Source organism: Rhinolophus sinicus, chromosome 12 (genome assembly GCF_057876585.1).
Source record: "Rhinolophus sinicus isolate RSI-liver-muscle chromosome 12, RSI-T2T, whole genome shotgun sequence".
In the NCBI taxonomy this organism is placed as follows: domain Eukaryota; kingdom Metazoa; phylum Chordata; class Mammalia; order Chiroptera; family Rhinolophidae; genus Rhinolophus; species Rhinolophus sinicus.
The window spans coordinates 55,262,876-55,282,331 of NC_142512.1; the positions used below are offsets into that span (position 1 = coordinate 55,262,876).

A 19,456-nucleotide genomic window follows, 5' to 3' on the forward strand; every position below is an offset into this window, starting at 1 on the left:
TTTAGTCACTCTGGAGCTTCAGACAACACAAGGGACCAGCAGCTGTCAGAGCTGACCCTGCCCAGGCCGAGGGCTGGCTCCGTTGGCTATACTATGCCCTTTATCCCCCTCCTGAGGCAATGGAAGGCGGTGCTGTTATCGCCAGGACCAGTGAGGAAACTGAGGCCGGGGGTGGAGAAGGGCCAGGGTCACCGAGCCCGTGACAGGCAGGTCCGGCCTGCTGGCTCCTTCACACCCGGCCCAGCAGTGCACTGAAGTGACACAGGGCGGAGGACAGACCAGGAAGGCCCGACTTCTGGAGGAATGAGGGCTCTTTGGGACTGGGACACTGAAGGTGGCCCAGCAGGGACAGCCTGTGCTTCGTCTGCCGCCTGCCCTGTCCTAGCGTCCAGCCTAGCTCCAGGTCACACAGGTGACCAACATACACATCCAGGGCCGACATGCCAGTCTGGAGAGCGACTCACTCTGTACCCGTAGTCTCACATTCTAAGCCACACTGCGGCCGTGCCAGACACGCCGCCACACAGACATATGTGCCACCCATGGAAACCAGTGCAGCAGACATGCACACGCTGTCCCCAGGCTGCCTTGTGGGCCCGAGACCTGCAGAATGGACATCCAGGCTCTGCTTCGCTGTGGCAAAGGGCCCCGCGGCACAGTGCTGGGACCTTCTGATGTCATTTTCTCCCAGAGGAGTTGGTCTCTGACGGGGTATGGAGGCAGCAGTCACCCGCTGTCCCTCAGGGCTCAGGGATGGGGCAGCACCTCTGCTCAGGCCCAGGGCGCTTGCTCAGCGGGCAGCCACCGCCGACTTGTTGTCTGGGTTTCATCAGAAGAAATCACAGGGTCTGCGTGTTTCTTTCCATGCGCCTTCGGCAGGGGCAAGGCTCAGAGTGAGATGCCAGGTTAGCAATACGGAGACCAAATGTAGGTAGGGGCTACCCTGGGCTGTGCAGGGGCTCAGCCACCGTGTGCAGGGTGGGCACACCTCTTGCCCGAGGCCCCGAGGGCCAGCTCAGGGTGACTCTGCATGTCTCACCCAGCCCAGACCAAGAAACCACTGCCTCTGGTCAGCAAGCCTCTGGTCAGCAAGCAGAGCCCACACCTTCTTACCGAAGGGCCCCAGGCTGCGGTGCCCGTGAAACACTGATGGCCAGACTTGCAGGGTCCCACATCGTGTGATGCCATTAATGTGAAATGTCTGAAACAGGTAAGTCCACAGTGTCCGAGACAGACTGGGGGTGGCCAGGGGTTGGGGGAAGGCTGAAGGGGGGTGATGGCTTAGTGCATATGGAGGTTTTGGGGGGAGAATGAAACCGTTCTGGAACTAGACAGTGGTGATGGCTGCACAACTGTGAATATGCAAAAAATCCAGGGAACTGTCCACTTCATAAGGGTGTATTTTATGATATGTGAATTACATCTAAAAAAAAAAAGAGCCACAGATATGAACTATACACTTAGGAAGGGAGGAAGGAAGGGAGGCAGGGAGGTAACCAGGTAACCCTTGGAACACTGATCATGCCCCGAGCCCCTTTCTTCCCAAACCGTTGTCCTCACCAGGCCCCATGCCTAGAATCCCTCTGGCCCCCTCCTCTGGGAGGCCCTCCTAGGTGGTGCAGAGGTGAGCTGACGCTTTCTCCACCTGTGACCTTCCCACCTCTCCCACAGATGCTCCTGGTCCCATCACCTCCCATCCAGGAGGCCACCTGCCCTGCCCTCTGCCCCAGCCCCTGCCATTCACCTCCCTGACCAGGTGTCTGTGGGAGTGGCTTGGGGACACTGGGGCTGGGGGGCCAAGGCCTCCTCTGGAGGGGAGTTCATATCCCATCTACCTTGCAAATGAGCTTTGGAGAACATTTATTCTGGGGACGGCAGGACCCAGGAGGGGCTGCCCTGGGCTGCAGCTGAGCTCAGACCAGATGTTAAGGGAGAGCAAGAGGTGAAGGTGTTAAGCTTCTAGAAAGGTGCAGCCAGATGTGCACATCTGTCTGGGGCACTTGCCCTGGTCCGGCCGAACACGCTGGAAAGGTGGCCAGAGGAGGGGGCCTTTCTCCACGGGGGGCTGAAAAAGGCTGAGTGCACCAGGCCAGGGTCAGGGCCATGGCCCCCAGAGCAGCCCACCCAGCGTGAGTCAGCACTAGCTTCGAGTCAGCGATCGCCAGCTCTGCAGGGACCGTCTTTCCCCACAGTCCACCTGTTACCACTTCTGGGGAGCACCTCTTCTTCAAAACCCTCCCCATTCACCCCACTTATCCCCACGCCTGCCCCAGGTCAGGCCACGTTCTCTCTTGTACAAGGGTCTGTTCTAGCTGGCCCTGGTCTGTAGCCTCCTTTTTCATCCCAGATGGAAAAGGTAATCTTCCTTACGCACAGACCTGCTCGCTTCACGGCTCTACTCAGACCCTCCGTGGTCCCCACGGCCTATGGGAAAAGCCCACATTCTCAGCGTAGACCCAGAAACACAGCAGTCATCACCCTCCGTCATGCCCAGGAACCCGCCCTGGACCCCTCAACTCGGTCTCTCCGTATGAACTGCTGCCTCCCTGTAGGACAGTCCGGCCCACTCACCTGCCGCCGGTCTCAGCCCCACAGACACCCAGGTGGCGCCGGCATCTTGAGCCCCCCTCCCAGACCCCCCAGGTGGGAGTAGCCTCATTCCTTCTAGACCTCCACCAGGCCCCTGCGGCTCCCGAGCCCCGGAAACGTGGCCGGTCCAATGTGTGATGGGCCGTGAGTGGAAAATGCCTAGTGCACTGCAAAGATTTAGCATGAAAAAACAATGGCCACCAACTCAATCATGATGAAATGTTGCAATGAAAATATTTTGGGTTGGGTGAAATAAAGCATACCGTGTTTCCCTGAAAATAAGACCTAGCTGGACCATCAGCTCTACTGCATCTTTTGGAGCAAAAATTAATATAAGATCCGGTCTTATTTTACTATAAGACCCGGTCTTATGTAATATAATAAGATCCGGTCTTCTATAATATAAGACCGGGTCTTATATTAATTTTTGCTCCAAAAGACCCATTAGAGCTGATGGTCTGGCAAGGTCTTATTTTCGGGGAAACACGGTATTATCAGTACACATTTCATCTCTCTTCACTTTGGGAAGAGTGGCTGCTAGAAAATCCAGCATCACACATGCCACCCGCTGCACCGCTTATGGAAAGGGCTGCTTTGGACCAGGGGTTGGCAAACTTTTCCAGCAAATGTTTGGAGCTTTGCGGGCCATCGGGTCTCTGTTGAAACGGCGCAACTCAGCCGCGTTGGCGTGAAAGCCACCACACACGGCATGTGAACAAATGAATGTGGCCATGTGCCAACAAAACTTTTTATAAACACAGGCGATTTGGCCTAACGATCTCTGTGTTAGATGACCGGTTTCCAGACTTTTGAAGAGGATGACTTAGTAACGTATGTTTTTTTTTAAAGGGGAGGGGGCGAGATCGATTCAAATTGCCAACCTTTTATTTTTGCCAAATAAGGGCATTTGAAAAATGAATAGCAGGCTATCACCGTCACTTAACCAAAATGGTAATTTTTATATACAAAACATGAAAGATTTATCTTTATGAAGAAAACGACCGCCCTAAGCTTCTGAGGTTTCCCGCTTTGCCACGGACACGCCTGTCTGTAGCCCGGCACTGGGGCTGCGTGCAAGGCCAGTGCCTGGAGGGCATGTTGGGGCTCTGAGGGCCGTGGCCACAGGGGCATCTCAAGGCCAGCCTGTCCACACCCCCCGAAACACACCAAGTTCTAGAGCAGCATGACTGCCCCCATTTCAGCTGATTCCGGCGGAGGAGATTTGGGGAGCCCGGGGTCCGCACTTCTAGCTGGCTCCCCGTGCTCCTGGTCTGCAGACTGGACTTTGAGAGGCGAGACCTGGAGCTGCACTGCCCCACAGGACGTTCTGCGGTAATGGAAACGTTCTAGATCTGCCCAGCTTGTCAATCGTGACCCCACGGGAGCTCTGAGCCCTTAAAATGTGGCCGGTCTGAATGAAGACGTGCCGTGTGCAGACTCTACTCCAGATTTCACGATGTAAACTCCACCATGAGGACTTTCTTTATACCGACCACATGTTGGCATAATGATAGTGGGTTGGACACCTGATAGTGGGTTAAAGAAAAGGTATTCTTGATATTCACCTTATCTGCTTCTTTTCACTTTTTTTTAAGTGGCTACTAGAAAATTTAAACTTTCCTGTTGGCTGGACTATTTTTGCCAGACAGCATTGCTCTCGAGCCTCTGAGACAGAGAGCCAGCCAGCCTCTGTTGAACTCCTCTGGTGATGGAACTTACCACCGCACGTGACAATCAGTGCTCAAGCTGGGAGGTGACAGAAATGTCCTTTGAGATTTTCCTTTAAACCCGCTGCCCGTTCCCACCCTCCGTTCCTGTCCAGATGGGGAGGTCTGTTCTCCCTCATGCGCCAACCTGCTGACTTTTGAAGACAGTCGAAGGAGATCCCAGTTGAAATCACCCTTCCTAAACATGCCATGACTTGGCAATACCTTCCTCTCCCACAAAAAGAGACACCTGGGACAGAACAAATCCCCACGCATGTGCTCTCCGTTGCTAACCCCACTTCCAGGTCTGGGCAGCATGGCCCAGTTCCCTTCGCTCATTTACTGACAAGGAATGAGGCTCAGAGGAGAACGGTGGGTCCAGCAGAGCTAGGACCAGAACCGAACAGGCCTGGTTGCTAATCCAGGCCTTTCCCCGCGTGCACCACCGGCCCCACCATGCAACCCGAGACCGCATCGTTTTTCACACTGGTTTCTGCCATGGATCCTCCTGGGCCCACCTCCCCACCCAAGCACTGAGGTTTGTACACACCACATGCTGAAGCGGAATGGCTCCTGAGGACAGGGAGGGGGTGTCGCATCAGGGACACTGCAGTGACCTGATCTCAGAATCACTGTCTGGGTGATGCTCATAGACTCATGACCTGTGTATTTCTTTCGCTCGTTTCCTTTTGTTTCCTCTAAATTTCTTGGTCAAATTTCTTATGAGTCCCAACCTGCTTTCTCCACCAGCAGAAACAGGCAAACGAGGTGGGGCCAGAACAGGAGAAGAGGGCCTTGCTCCTGGCCAGGTGGCGGAAGGCAGAGGTAAAGGGGACTAGGGGACCCTCCCACAGAGACTAGGGGACCCTCCCACACACTGAGTGCTAGGTTCCCTGGGGACAGAGACGGTCGTGGTGGCTGTCTTCTGCCTTCCCGCACACTTCCGCACACAGGATACAGACCACATTTGCGTACCTGCACACAGACAACACACAACCAACACACACTTGCACACATACAATATACAACTACACTCGCACACACACACGAGTCCAAAGTCTCACTTGCACATGCACACTTGCCCCTTTAGAGGAACAACGCAGATACAGGTGGCATTTATCTACATGGGACGGAGTCCTGGGAGACGTGATCTGGGCGCAGCAGAATGAGGGGACCCAGCGACCTATGACCTTGCCTCTGCAGTGCTGGTCCCTCTGCCTAGAACGGCCCTGCTCCTCTGCCTTCTGGGTCTCAGGTTCCATGCCCTCTCTGCCCTCAGGGGACCTCCCTGACCAGACACCCGACCCTCGCTCTGCATCATCCATTTCCACCTCCCGTCTCTTTCCTCACTGCTCTTCTCGCATTTGGCAATCTTATCTGTGTTTCTGTTGATTTCCATGGCCTCCCTTCCCACTGGAGTGAGAACTCCGTGAAGGCAGGGCGGGTGCCCAGAGGGGCCGACGCACATGGGGTGCCTGGCATGGCTGAACCAACAACGGCTGAGTGGCACTTTGGCATGAGACACGGGGCTCAATCCTGAGGCCCCTGCCCTCTGTGGATTCATATCCTTGCTCTGCAGAGAAGGACACAGGCCCCCAGAGACCAGGAGTGTGCTCCAGGCCCCAGGGCTGGTCACCAGAGGGGCCAGGGCAGAGTCTGCCCCCACCTGCCACGCTCTGAGGGTGAGACTGCAGGACTCACAGCCATCCCAAGGCTGGTGTGGGAGGGCACCTCTCAGAACAGCTGGTGTGGGTGCTGACTGGCAGAGGGTGTGACTCCTGGCTAGGAGCGTGATAAAGCAGCATCCTTCCTGCTCATGGTGTTCCAGGGAGCAGCCCTCTCCCACATGTCCACCCCGGGTCCCTCACTGCTCCCGGACAAGCTCTGTAAGGGCAGATGCTCAGAGCTGACACACCCTGCTGGGCACAGCCGAGCTGCCCACTGGGGGATCACAGGTCTGGACACCATGCCTGGGCTGGTGGTGACGGGCAGGTATGGGCTCGGAGGCAAGCAGGGGCCGCCGCAGCCCTTACAGCCCTCTGGAGGGCAGGGAGTGAAGATGTGAAATCCCATCTCAGCGGCCTGGACACAGCAGTCTGGCAGGAAGGGGGACACTGGCCGGCTTCCCCCTCTGACCCCAGGAGGTTCTGGACACAGCCTCACAGCCACAGAGGGAGAGATGTCCCTGCCACTCTGAGATCCAATTACCGTGGCGGAGTTGGGCCTGTGAGTCCCAGGAAACACAGGACGACACTTCTATTTCCAACCTAAACCCAGGGCCTCTGCAGAGCCTGGAACCAACAGCCGCTCCATAAACAACTCGGGGATACTGACCTCCTCTTCCTCTTATCAACGCCCTGAGCTACTCAAGGGCCCCAGGGGTACAAAGACCTACCTGTCCCTCCCCCAACTCCTGGCCTGGGCGAGGGGACAGGGTTTGCTCCCACAGCCGCTCACAGGCTGCCGGCCCGTCTCTGTTGCAGCTGGCGGGGACCCCACTGCCTGGACACTAAGGCCCATGCTCAGTGGCACTGGTGACATAAAAGGCTGGAGTCCGTCCTGCTCGTCCTGAGTAAATGCATTTGTAACGTAAGCACAGCCCGATGGAACCACTCAGCAATCTGGTCGAGGGGCCGGCGGGCCATGGAGGGGGCCGAAGGGGGCCACAAAGGCTGGCCAGAGTGCGGGCACGAGGAGGGGCTGGAATCTCCTGGGAGCGAGTCAGGGGTGACGAGAGAAGCAGAGAGAAAATGAATACGGGAGAGGAGAGAAAGTAGGCCAGGAGGGAAGGCGGGAGAGGCTCAGCAGCATGGAAAATTCTAGGGGCAGCAACTGACAAGAAGGCGGAGAGGCTGGAGGCACAGAAACAAGGGCTGGGAGGGGAGCGGCCAGGGCGAGGCAGGGACAGCTTCCCTGGGTGGCTGGCCGAGCCCTGCCCTCAGCGAGCAGGCTGGGTCAGAGCCCACCCAGATGACTGAGGCCCCGAGACCCCCTGGGTCCCACACAACCAGGAGCTGCCGACCTCCTCCTGACACCTGCCCTGTGCATGGCACCACTGCCTTTGCCCCAGGGGTGACTGATCCGGCCTGAGGCCCTGCCAGCCCTGGCCTCCCTCAGGAACCTGACAGTCTGCTTTGAGCCACCTGCGGGTAGACGTCCCCAGGATGGAGAACAGGAGACAGAAGGCACTTGGGCTGGGATCTCAGCCTCGTCTCCTCCAAGGACGGTGGCATTTTGTGATTCCCACATTGTGAGGCTCAGCGCCCACCCCGCTGGTGTGATGGGCAGTGGGCGCCTGCCGTGCCTGGGAGGGGGAGGCGCAGGCATAGTCTGCGCCCGGCTGTAGCATTCTTCCCGCCTTCTGCTGACCTCTCATGCCCCATGCCCACCATGCCGGCTCCTCTGCCCCTACCAGCCAGACAGCTGGGGGAGCGGAGGGGGAAAGCCAGCACCACCCACTCAGCCACCACACCCGGGTCCACGGGTGGGACGGTCAGAACGAGCCCTCTCTGTATCCCACAAAACCCAGAGCCTCAGTGTGGGCGGACCCGCCAGGGTCTCTGGAGTGCGGGGGGCATGGCTGATTCTGGGAAACGGGGAATGTGATTCGAGCCTTAGTCATTAGCCATAACTGCGAGAAGTGGATGCAGGCCTCCTTAATGGGCCCGGAAAATCCTACCAACGCTATCACGAGAGGTCAGCTGCTCTGCACCTGCCCTGTGGCTCCGTGACCACCCTGACCACCCCTGAGACACGCACGTCTGTCCACATCAGATGTGCTCACTCAGGTTCGGAGACGCCCCACTGGCAGAGGACACTGTCCGCAGCCCCGAGCACCCCACCTCTGGGCAGAGATGCCCCACGGGGCACTGGGGGTCTGAGGTGGCTCCGACCGTACAGCCTTCACTCTGCTGGTCTGGACACAGAAGCACACCCTGAGGCTCCCGTGCTAAGTGGCCCTCCATCCACGCCCAGGACTGGCTCGCCATCTTGGCCACCGCTCCATGCCATCCTCGTCACCCGTGTTCTCACGCGTCCAGCCAGATGAAGCTCCCTGCTCCAGGCTCCTCAGAGAAGCCCACTCACCCCACGGAACAAGATGCGACAAGACAGGACGCAAGGGCAAGGGCTTCAGAGGCAGGCCATTCCCACATTCCCCAACCCAAAAGGGATCGTGGAAACGTGGTGGGGTGTCGGGACACCTGGATAAGACACGGCAGGGGAGCCGAGAGAGTTTAAGCCATGCGGGATGCAGCTGAGTCACTGCTCTTTTGCGCATGGCCGAGAAAGTGGCTGGAGAACAGAACTTCCCGAGTGCCCGCCACTCACCAGGACGAGGCCAACCTGAGCCGCAGTTCCAGGGTCTGGCTGCCTGGGCTCGATCCAGGCTCTGCTCACCAGCGGCTTTATGAGTTAGCACATTACCTAACCTCTGTGCCTCGGTTTCCTCACCTGTAAAATGCACATGAACCCTCAACAGATTCTAGAACATAAACTGCCAAAGACCGACAACCAGGGAAGAACCCACAGAAATAACTGGGCTACTTGGGCAACCAAAGGGTGCCAGGGTGAAGTGGCTCATGGTAAGAACGGACCTCTAGAGGCACAGGCACCTAAACCTGTGCTGGTCCCCAGGGATCCCCGGCGGGGGTGGGGGATGGGAGGAGGGCCCCTTGACCAGGTGGCTCAAATTTAGAGAGGGTCATGGGACCTCAACTACTTGTCTGGTTAAATTCTCCGTGCACAGGACGTGGCCCCGGCCAACGGACCAGACTCAGTGGCACGTGGTAGACACCCTGTGCTGTGCGCAGTCGTCCCCCGGGGTGCAAGCGTGTCTCAGGCGGGGTTCCTGGACTCACCGAGGCCCAGGAGGGAAGGAAGGCTAAATGCCCACAGTGTATTCTCACAGTGTATTCTCACAGTGTCACCTTTGCTCTGCTAATTAATCCTTATTAACGGTGCCTGTGATTAGCAGCAGGCCACCCCGAAGAGAACAATTAGTAGTAAGCACAGGGCTTCCCAGTGAATCTCAACATAGCCCTCAGGAGGGCCCCAGGTGTGCAGCTTCCCCAGGGCTGGGGCCTCTCCGACCAGCCCGCCTCTTGCCAGCTCAGCCCCCCGCCAGCTCAGACCCCACCCCCCATCACCAAGGCTCCTTTCAGCAAAACTTTGGGCACTTAGATACCTCTCCTCGGAGCAATTTCCCAGCTTTGTAATCAGATGCAGTGATAAGATTCTCTTTTATAGGGCGCTGCAGCTTAATAATAAGTAATTACCGTGACAAAACCCTGTTTTGTGGGCTTGGGAGTTTCCTCCCCTTCTCTACAACTTTCTTCTGCTGGAGACCAGGCAAGGGCCTCCCAGGGAGTCTTGCTGATGTCCTGAATTTCCAGACGAGATCCGTCTTGCTCTGAAAGGTGACCAGTATTGTCCCCACCCCTTGCTGGCCACAATGCACCAGGGACAACAGCCTCTGTGTCCCACCCCAGGATGTGCCTAGGGCCAGATGTGGGGGGACCAGGGCCCTGAAAGGGTGCCAAGGGCCCATAGGGAGCCAGGGCCCCTACGTGGGCCGGGCAGGTGGAGAAACCAAGGCCAGGCCTTTCGGGGTGCACCCTGAGGCCTGGGACGGCTCTGGTGAGCTCTTAAATGCCTCGGCCCAAACTGCAGCTGGATGTCTCCCGGGCTTGGGTGACCGGAAGTCGTCCCACCTATGGTCAGAACTAAAAAATACCAGCACCGCTGAGAGGCTGACAGGAGGGACGCCTGACAACAAGCACCTCTAATTAATTACAGAGCTGCTGTCTTGGAGGGACACAGCCGGTTCTCAGCACACTCGGGTCCAGCCGGGGAGCAGGAAAGGGGATGCTTTCATGGAGAGAATGGAATTCCATCAGTTGGGGTTTTATCTTCTAATTTCCAGTTCCAAAGACTCTGTGTTTCAAAAGCTGGCCTGTCTAAACACTGCATCTTAATGTGCCGCAAACCCCATCTCTTGTCTTGCTTGATTTCCCGTCTCTCGCTCCCGTTATCAAACGTGCTGTTGAGACTGAATACACAGCCTACATATGGCGCCAGGGCTCGCTCACGCAGAGTCTCTGCCACCCTCCGCGGGGCCCGCAGAACAGGCCAGCTCAGATTCTGGAGGCCTGGCTGTGGGCACCCTGGGCTCCTCCCCATGTGGCCTCCACTTCCAGGGGACACAGGCGCCTGTCTCACTCCAGAGGTGGTGTGGGACAACCTGAGTCCCGAACTAAATGGCATTATTTATTTTGTATCAGCCTTGGACCAACAGAGCTGTGTGTGCTCCTATAATATCGTGCCCCACAAATAGCCAGGAAATGGCTGCCTTCTAGATCTTTTCCAGCCTGCTGAGGAGACACACGGCCACCCAGCCCGCTGAGATCCCCCCACATCTGGCCCTGGCTGAGGCTGTTGTTCCCGGTTATCACTGTAGCCAGCGCAGGGCAGGGGCGACACTGGTCCCCTTTCAGAGCAAGGACCTCATCTAGAAAGAGACAGCTGCCAAGGAAACGGGGTGCTTCAAAGCCTGGCCCGACGGGCACGCTGTAGCTCTCCCAGTTGCCGCCCATTTGGAAGGGGATGGCTCACTGGCGGACTGTTCGCCTTCCCATGGCCCCCTACAGAAAACTCCAAATGCCACCCATTGGGGATGCATTCACCCTGCCCTGGAGGAATCGGGGGCCTTCATCCCAAGACAGCGCCGCTGTTCGGCATTCTGTGGAGGCTCACTGCCACCTCATGTAACCGAGCCGGAGACGTCTGCAGGCGCTGGCGCTCTCTCAGAGGAACCACCTGCGCATCCTGGGGTGGGCTCGGAGAGATGAACTGACCTGCCTAAACAGCCAACACGCTGTGGGTTCGGCTCCAATCCTGTACCTGCCTACGGAACCTGGAGCCTCTTCCTGTGGCCCAGGGCATTCTTGCCAGGTGGGGTGGGGCACCTCCTCGATACCTGAGAGGTCCGCTCCATGACTTCAACGGGAGCCTGACAGAAATGCAGATTCTCTGTCCCTATCCACAAGGTCCTCAAGCGACTCCTGGAAATTTGGGAGGAGCAGGAAAGCTGATCTGCCAGGTCCCCCCCCCCCCCCCAGACAGTCTGTAGCGCAAATGATGATGGCGAATTCTGGGAGTCAGCCTGGGTCTGAGCTTGGATGTCTGCCTGCCTGTGGGTCTGGGGGCCCCTCAGTGGCTCTTGCTGCCACTGAGCTGTGTCCAGGACCGCCCAGATGTCACAGGTGGTCCTAGGGACTGTGAGACCAAGGGCTGATCCCAGCCACCCTCCGCTCCTGACCATTGTGTAGTCCCTCTTCTCTGCAGTTGCCGACATGTTTGGCAATTCCCGCTACGTGGATCCTTGTAAGGGGCCAACCTGAGGGCCCATCAGCCCATCAGCCCAGCGGCCGGGGCCTGGCCCAGCTCTGAGGGCCCAGCTTTGTCTGTCGTGTCCACAGCTCCTGAGTCACCTCTGGAGAGCCCAACGGGCACAAAAAGCCAAGAGCCCACCATCCAGAGGCCCAGCCCCACCTGGAACCTCTACAAGAAACACACTCGGTGTCCCTCCCTTCAGACATTCACATGGGGGAGGCAGAGGAGACACGTCCACTGAGACAAGAGGCCTGGCCTGACTCTGCCACCTTGGGTGGCACCCCCACCTTCTGCCTCCCATCTCCACACCCAGCCCAGGGTGCAGACCTGGTGCTCTGGGAACCCTCTTGCTGGGCGGGGCAGGCCCAGGACGGTCAGCCTGAAGCTCTCCAGCTTGACTGCCTCCTCCCTTCAAGCTCCAGGTCTCTCCAAGCAGCTGCCCAGGCCCCAGCAGGCCCAGCACAGAGGTTGAGGGGTGCTACAGATAAAGAAGGCAGCCCCACAGAGCCAGGAGGGAGGGAAGGAAGGAGGGAAGGAGAGATGGAGGGAGGGAGGGAAGATGGGAGGGAGCACAGGCCTGGAGACATGGGCAGCCAAGGTGGGTGAGGCAGGGTACTGCAGCCCCTGCAGGCTCTGGCCTAAGTGGCACCGGAACCGCAGCCCCAGGAAGCCAAGGGGTTTGGGGGAGGCAAGGGAATCCCCAGTCAGTTCCCAATACTCCCCTGAGCCCTCGCTGACTCCGCCGGACCCCTGCCCCCCACACCGGGGCAGCGGGCAGGCGGCCGCTGATTTTTCTGTGCGCAAGTCCCGGTGTAGTGTCCTGGGGACGTGGGGGCTCAGATCGCTTGGTTCCCCGTCCTCCTCATCAACCCGAGCTTCCTGCGCAGCCCCGCCGATTGCAAAAGTCTGGCCCCAGCCCCCTTCCTGCTGGGGCTCCCGGGGCCTCCCTAGCCGGCCCCACCAGGCGGGTGGCCCACCTTCCCCGAGGCCCAGCGCGCCGTCCCCGCTGCAGTACAGCTCGGCGTCCCCTCCGCTGCCGCCTCCGCGCGGCCCCCCCCAGTTTTCCTGACTCCGCGGGAGAGGGGCCATGCTCCCCGCCCCGCGCCCCCTGCAGCCCGACACGAAGTTCCCCAAAGTGACCAGGGCGCTGAGAACCCCTGCCCCCTCCCCTCCGGCTTCCCTCGAGACTCCGCCCGCCGACCCCTCCCATGCCTACGGAAAAGTTGCGAGCGACGCCCCAAACTCCGGCCCCTCGCTGGGTGCTGCGCGTGCCCCAGGCGACCCCGCACAGGGGCGCAGCTCCCCGCACTGGGCCCCGGCGCCATGACGCGGGGAGCGCAGCGGGGCCCCAACAGTGAGGTGGAGGCGGCCAAGTGCGGGTGTGGGCGGTGGGGCGGGGCGCACGTGCGCCGGGCGGGGGGCCGGGCCCGGCAGGGCCCGGGGGCCGCTTACCTGTTGGAGGTAGAGGAAGGCGGGCGGGCAGGGCACGGAGTGCGGGAGCATGCTGCCGGAGTTGGACAGCAGGAGGCAGCCCGAGTTCGCCATGGAGCACAGCATGGGGCGGCAGGGGGGCGCCCGGTGGCCGAGGCAGCTCTGCGCTCGCTGCGCGGCTCGCACCCTCAGCGCGTCCCTCTGTGTGTGCGCGCGCCCTGCCTCCCGGGCGCCCTCTCGGTCTCCTCCTCCTCTTCCTCCTCCGGCCCTCCCCTCCCCCCCGGCTCTCCTTAAGAGGGAGGCATGGAAGGAAAGCGGCGCGCCTCTGCCCGGTGCTCCCCTGCCCGGGCGGGGATGCTGGAGAGCGCGCGCGAGAATATGGCAAGAGAGGATCTATGCGCGAGAGGATGAGGGGGAGCGGGGGAGGGAGTCAGTCACTTTGGAGCCACCGGAGCCCTGTCTGCAAAGAGTGGTGCGTGTGCGAGTGTGCGCGTGTGCGCGCGTGTGTAGCGGTGGGAGGGGGAGTCCCTGGCGTACTCCAACATCAAACAGAGCCCCGCGGAGGGAAGAGAATCCGGAACGACCGCACAACAGCTGATCCCACACTTAACCCCTCGCCCGCCGGCGCCGGGGCGGCCAGCCCCCGCACCCTCCAATGGCCCCTGCGCTGCCCTCCTCCCCCTCAATCCAGCGACTGCCCCCGGGTTTGGGGTCTAGAATCTGCCCGCCGGCCGCTGCTGAGAGAAGGAGCGGCCGCACCGGAAGGCGCTTGGTCCCGCTCGGCGTTCCCAGAAGCGCCTCTCCTAAGGGAGGCCGGCCTGCTGGTGGGGATGTCGGTGATGTAATGAGGGCATCTACGCAGAGGCTTCCGCGCCGGGGAGCGCTTCTCCCCGCTGTCCAGGGCTCGGAAACCCAGCTGGAGGCTCTGGGAGCCTCTCCTGCCCTCCCACTGGGCCCCAAAGCCCATTTACACCCGGTACCTGCCACAGGCACAGTCTTGTGGATACTTAATATGGGGGTGGGGGGGGGGGCGAAGGGCAGTGCTACAATTCATCCGCCCCTCCCCACAGCCGCACACACTGAGCGCTGTGTGCACACATCAGTGGGGCAGGAGTGGCAGGTACCCATGCAGACCCCAGTCAGTGCTTCTGCCCGAAACTGAGCCAGGTGTGTGCACAGAAGTCTGCAGCTTCACCAGCCACACACACCCACAGGCCTGCCATGCAGTCACACTCGCCAGATGCCCACTGGCCAAACTCAGTTTACCAGGACCAGACACAAGTAAGCTTGGCTGTGAGAGGGACAGTCTGCTGCTCACCATGGTTAGAGGGAGAGACAACAGGGGGCAGACCCAACCACTCACCCCACTTACGCATACTTCTGCTACCACAGGGGCGAATCCCAGATACCTACGCAGTAGTAATTCTGGACTCACCTGTCCTACCTAAAGGCACCTGTGAGTCCCCTCTTCTCACTTTGGAGAGCAAGCCCCACTCTGAGGGAAGCAGGGCCAGGACCACTTGGTGATGGGAAGACCACCAGCCTGGGAGTCAGAGGCCCCCTTCACATGCTGGGTGATCTTAGGAAAGACACTTGTGCTCTCTGGGCTTGGGTTTCTGCATCCACCCTGAGAAGGTGGTTAGATCTTGTCGGACATGTCTTGTTGTCCTCGCTAGATGAGGGCCACTCAGGAAGGTGCAACAAGGAGGCTGGAGAGGCTGCCCACAGGCTCCCTCCAAGCAGTGTGGGAACGTGCTCAGCAGGCCGGTGTTTGCCCCTTGGACACCATTCTCGCAGGCACCCCATGTCACCCCCGCAAGGCAGCCTCCAGTTCATCTTTCTCTGCGAGGGAAAGGGGTGTGACATGGGGAGGCAGAGACTGCAGGGGGAGAGCTGACCCACCTTGCCAGGTAGCTGCACCTGCCTGACTTTTTCTGGAATTCCAGTTCGTGATGCCCCCAGGGGTGGCGCTGGCACAGAGGAGGGGTGGGGACGCTTGACTATGGACTTGCAGAGGCCGCCAGCTGCTTTCAAGATGGATGGGTTATTAACTTGGTCTCCCAGAAGAGGCGCCCCTACAGCCTAAGATAGGGGTGCGGGCCTGGCACAGAGGTACGGGTGTCTGGGGCAGGAGCACCCGGCTGGGTACAGCATTTGCAAGCCAAGACTTTGCAGAAGGCTCTCCTGGGGAGTGTGGCACCCCGAGTGGCCCCAGCCTCAAGAATATGGGCAGCCCCGCTGACCTCCTACCCTCAAGGTGTGCAGCTCGGCCCTCTTGTTCCAGAAGTCTGCCCTCCCCTTCTGTCCCAGTCCCTGTCAGTCATTGCTGCCCTGCTGCTCCTTCCCTGGAGGACGCCCTGGAATTTGGGGCAGCCATGTAACACTCACCCTCAGCCCTGGGCTCTGAATTCACCCTGCCTGGGAATCCTTCACTCATTAATTGCCCGTAGTTACCACACATCTACTGAGATCAACGCTTTACCCACGAGAGGATTTGGGAGTGAATCCTAAATAGTGCTTAACACATAGCAGACTCTCTTAGAGCTGACTCTCCTGCTTTTTCTCACTGACAACCCACTGTACACCAGGTGCTGTAGAGACAAAGTTCTCTGTCCTGGAGTGAGCTCACTGTCTGGTGGAGAAACCAAGCCAGCAAACCAAGACTGCAGCCTACTGTGCTGAGAGCTATGAGAGCCCAAGATTGTGGGAGCTGAAATCGGAGGTGAGCTTAGGCCTGGGGTTCGGTCAGGGAAGGTTTCCTAGAGGGACCCCTGAGAATGCCAGCCTGAGGGTCAGTATCTCTTCCAGCAGCCTGGCACCTGCTCATCCATGGGCCTCTCAGCCCAGCCACCCCGCTTCAGGCCTCACCTCCACAGCGTCAGGACCAGGAGCATGTATAGACACCTGCCTCCATCAGCCAGCTAATCGCACCCCGGTGCCGGGGAGATTGAGAACAGCAAAACAATAGAAAGAAAACGTCCTCAAAAAGGGCCTGAACAGCGCGTGTGAACACCTCACAGAGGTGCCTGGGCTTATCAGTTCCATTAGAAGCCAGTTACTACCTGGCAAATTGAGGGGGGCCTCTGTGCATGAGGAGGTGACTGGCGGGTCAGACCACAGGCCAGCAAAACCCTGCAGCCCGTCTGGTCTCCTCTCGGTCTCCCGTTCGAGAATCGGGTGTCATGAGGGAACAGAGCCTGCTGGCTGGCTCATAGTACCCTCCCAGGGCCTGGAATGGCTCCTGGCAGGGATGAGTGTGGTTGCCACTGCCCTGCTCCGGGCTTGTCCCCAAGCTGAGTTGGCCACAGCTGCTGGAGGGTCCAGGAAGCACAGGAAGTGAAGGCGGAGCAAGGCTGCTGCAGAAGGACGGGTGCCCCTGGGTGGACACCGCCTGTGGCTGTCCCTTGTCCACGGACGGCAGGAGAAAGAAGAATGCTCTGTGTTCCGACAGGGCTCCTGGGCCATGTCCACCGTGACTGACTGTCCATCCTCACTGTCGGGGACCTCGCCACCTCACCTCGGACCTCCAGTGCCTGGTGTGAGGGTGGCGCATTACACTAGGGGGTACGACGTTCCTCAGGTCCCGAAGACCCCTCACAGCGGTCCGAGCCCCGGTGCCTCCTGGGCCAGGCTGGGTGGCCCTGAGTGGCAGATGGGGGAAGCCCGGGCCCCCGTACGCAGCTGCCCCCGCTTCTGGGGTGAAGGAAGTATGTGAGCTGAGAAGAGCTGTCAATCCAGTGCTGATATTCACTACTTAAAAAAAAGAGCCAAGGAAAAAAATATCCCATTCGCCCTGAATCTGAGAAGGGCCTTGTTAGGGAGGCAGGAACTGAGCTGTAATTATTTCTGCGCTCCTGGGCACCACTATAAATATCAGGCAGGAGGCACCTCAAAAGGTCCAGATGGTTCCCAGGCTTTGGAGATCTCCTGGATCCTTCCTGCCCCCACCGTGGGTCACCTTTCCTGAGGAGGCCCTGCTGGCTGCAGGCACCGGCCCCCCTCCTCGCAGGGCAGGGCAGGGCAGGGCAGGGCCTGCTCTTCCCACCTGACCTGAGAGACCCAGGCACACAGAGCCTTGCAGACACCCTCAATCTTTGTGGTGTGTACCTCTGTGCAATGGTGACATGACAGTCACCCTTACAGAGCTTGTGCCAGAACATGTTTCAAATGGCCTGTGTTTTTTTAAAAAGGTGGGCGGTTCTGCGGCCAAATGATTTGGGGGAGTGTTGCCTATGACAACACCCCCACCCCCATCCTCTGGCAATTCCCAAGGCTGTATTCCTGAGGGGAAACAGGAAGCTCTGTGGCCCCTCTAGGGGAGGTGGGTTGGGGGCTGAGTGACTCATGGGCCTGCCCATTTCTCCCCTTCCGAGTGCTCAGGCTGGCATCTTCAGGCTTTACCCACACAGAGAGGACAGTGTGGAGCCTGGCACAGGCGTCCCAGGACGGGGGTGAGCTCACCGTCTCCGGTTGCAGCTGGGCCATAATCTATAAAGACAGTCTGCTCCGTGCTTCCAGCAGAGCCAGACCTCCCTGCCCCGGCCTCAGGGTATTTGGCAGAGGGCAGGGCATGAGCGCTGGGGAACTAGGGAGGCAGGAGTAGCATCTCCACGTAGGGTGGGCATAGCTCAGTGTGTGTGTGTGTGTGGGGGGATTACCCAGGAAGCCTCTTTTATGTGAACTAACCAGATGCCCACATCTCCAAACACTCTCCCAGGGGAATTCATGCCCCACTTCCACAGCTAAGGGGACAGGAGTAGAGTCAGGAGAAAGCTCCAAGCTCAGGGCTGCTTGGGACGCCGCCAACATACTGTTGGGGGGATGTCAGATAGAGGACGGGGAGCTCTTTGGCCTTCCTGAAAAATACAGGAACCCCTCAGATTCCCAAAGGTGGTAGCTTCCCTGTCCTGGGAGTGGGGGGCTGTTTTGGCTTCATCCTGGTGTGTCCAATTCTCCCAGAAGAGCAGAAACGTTGGCAGAGGAGCCCTTGCAAGGCGAATTGCAAAGACAGGATGGGAGCTGCCCCAGGTGACCAGGCCACACTAAAGGCGTCCAGCAGAGGGCCCACTCACACTGGCCAGAGCCTCCCCTTCAGGTCAGGCCTGTGAGGAGGGGGCGCTGGGGGTGCTCCCCACCCGGGCCCTCTGCATCCCTGAGCTACCAAGTACTCGGCAATGCAGAGAGAAAGCCAGGCTTGGCCCAGGCTGCCAGGGCCAGCACCCACCTTCCAGCTCAGTGGGGGCCTGTCACCCACCGATGCTGTCCCCCTGGCCCCAGCAGACACTGCAGCAAAAGTAAAAATCTGCGTGCAAAGGAAGTTTATTTATCTGTTTAATTAAGAGGCGTTTGCCAGCCACATTCGGGTCCATCCGTCTCACTTACAACCACGTCCCAGCAAAATTAAACATAATAAATATAGGGAGACTGAAAGCAAAGGGCACACTCGAGATATACGGCCCGAACCAGAAGTTGCACAGGGTTGCAGTTATAAGCACATCTTTCTTTGGCAAGTTCTTCTCCCCTTGGGGCCCGGGAGCCAGAGGGATGACCTCAGAGAAGGGGCTGTGGGTGCTGTTCCACTCTGCTTTTCCACTCAGCATTCTTGCCAAGCTTTATTTATTTTAAATGAGCCCCTAGACTTCTCCCTTCTCCTCTTTTGGAAAGGGGGAGACAGCTCAGCACGGAGCAGCAAAGAACATCTGAAATCAGTGCACTGTGATGTGCCACCTCAGGGCTTGGTGGGTAAGAGGCTCGGCAGCTGCAGCCCTGCAAAGCTCCTGCCTGCATCTGGGCCATGAGCTCCTGGCAAGGAGGCAGCCTGGGCTCAGAGAGCCTTGGAGAAACAGCTCTGTGCTCTCCGGTGCCAGCTGTGGCCAAGCCACCATTCAGGATGCTGGCCAGAGGAGGAAGGGGGGCAGGCACCGTTAGAGCCTTAAGAGCTCAACTGTTTGCTTAAACTGCCCAGGATGAGGGGGAACAAAGGGAAGCCGGGGATGGATTATTGGAGTTTTTTCTATCGTCACTGCTGATTGCTAAGTGTAACGGTACCTGCATTTGCTCAGTGTTTTCCTAACCTTTTCAACGCGCCTGGACATGTTTCATCTCACGTAATCCTTACAAGGTAGACGGGAAGGTAGAATGATGCCCATTTGGTACATGATGACACTTCTGGGATCACAGAGGTGGCCCAAGGTCACACACCTAGCGAGGGGCAGACTTTAGGCTGGAAACAAGCCTCCTGCCCGGAGACTCACGTGAGCCTTTTCGCTCCCCTCCGTCCACAGCGGCACTTGGCCCGTGCGCTCCTGCCAGCGTCCTCGTCATTAGCCCTTGGCGTT

The 19,456-nt window shown here is 59.0% G+C and overlaps 1 protein-coding gene across 14 annotated transcripts in view; it reads right to left on the reverse strand.

Annotated features, from left to right (window-relative positions):
- The window catches only part of RBFOX3 (RNA binding fox-1 homolog 3), a 362,978-nt gene that overhangs the window by 55,501 nt on the left and 288,021 nt on the right, over positions 1 to 19,456 (reverse strand). For 2 of the 14 annotated variants that reach the window (XR_012492316.2, XM_074320478.2), the window contains exon 1: positions 13,140 to 13,667. The exons of 6 other annotated variants lie outside the window; for them this stretch is intronic. Coding sequence is in view for 6 of the 8 variants with exons in the window: in XM_074320478.2 (XP_074176579.1) it covers positions 13,140 to 13,244 (105 nt within the window). In the remaining 2 variants the exon portion in view is untranslated. Of the gene's footprint in view, positions 1 to 13,139; positions 13,700 to 19,456 lie in introns of those variants that run through there. 6 more of the 14 variants (XR_012492318.2, XM_074320477.2, XM_074320481.2 and 3 more) reach the window with 6 other exon arrangements.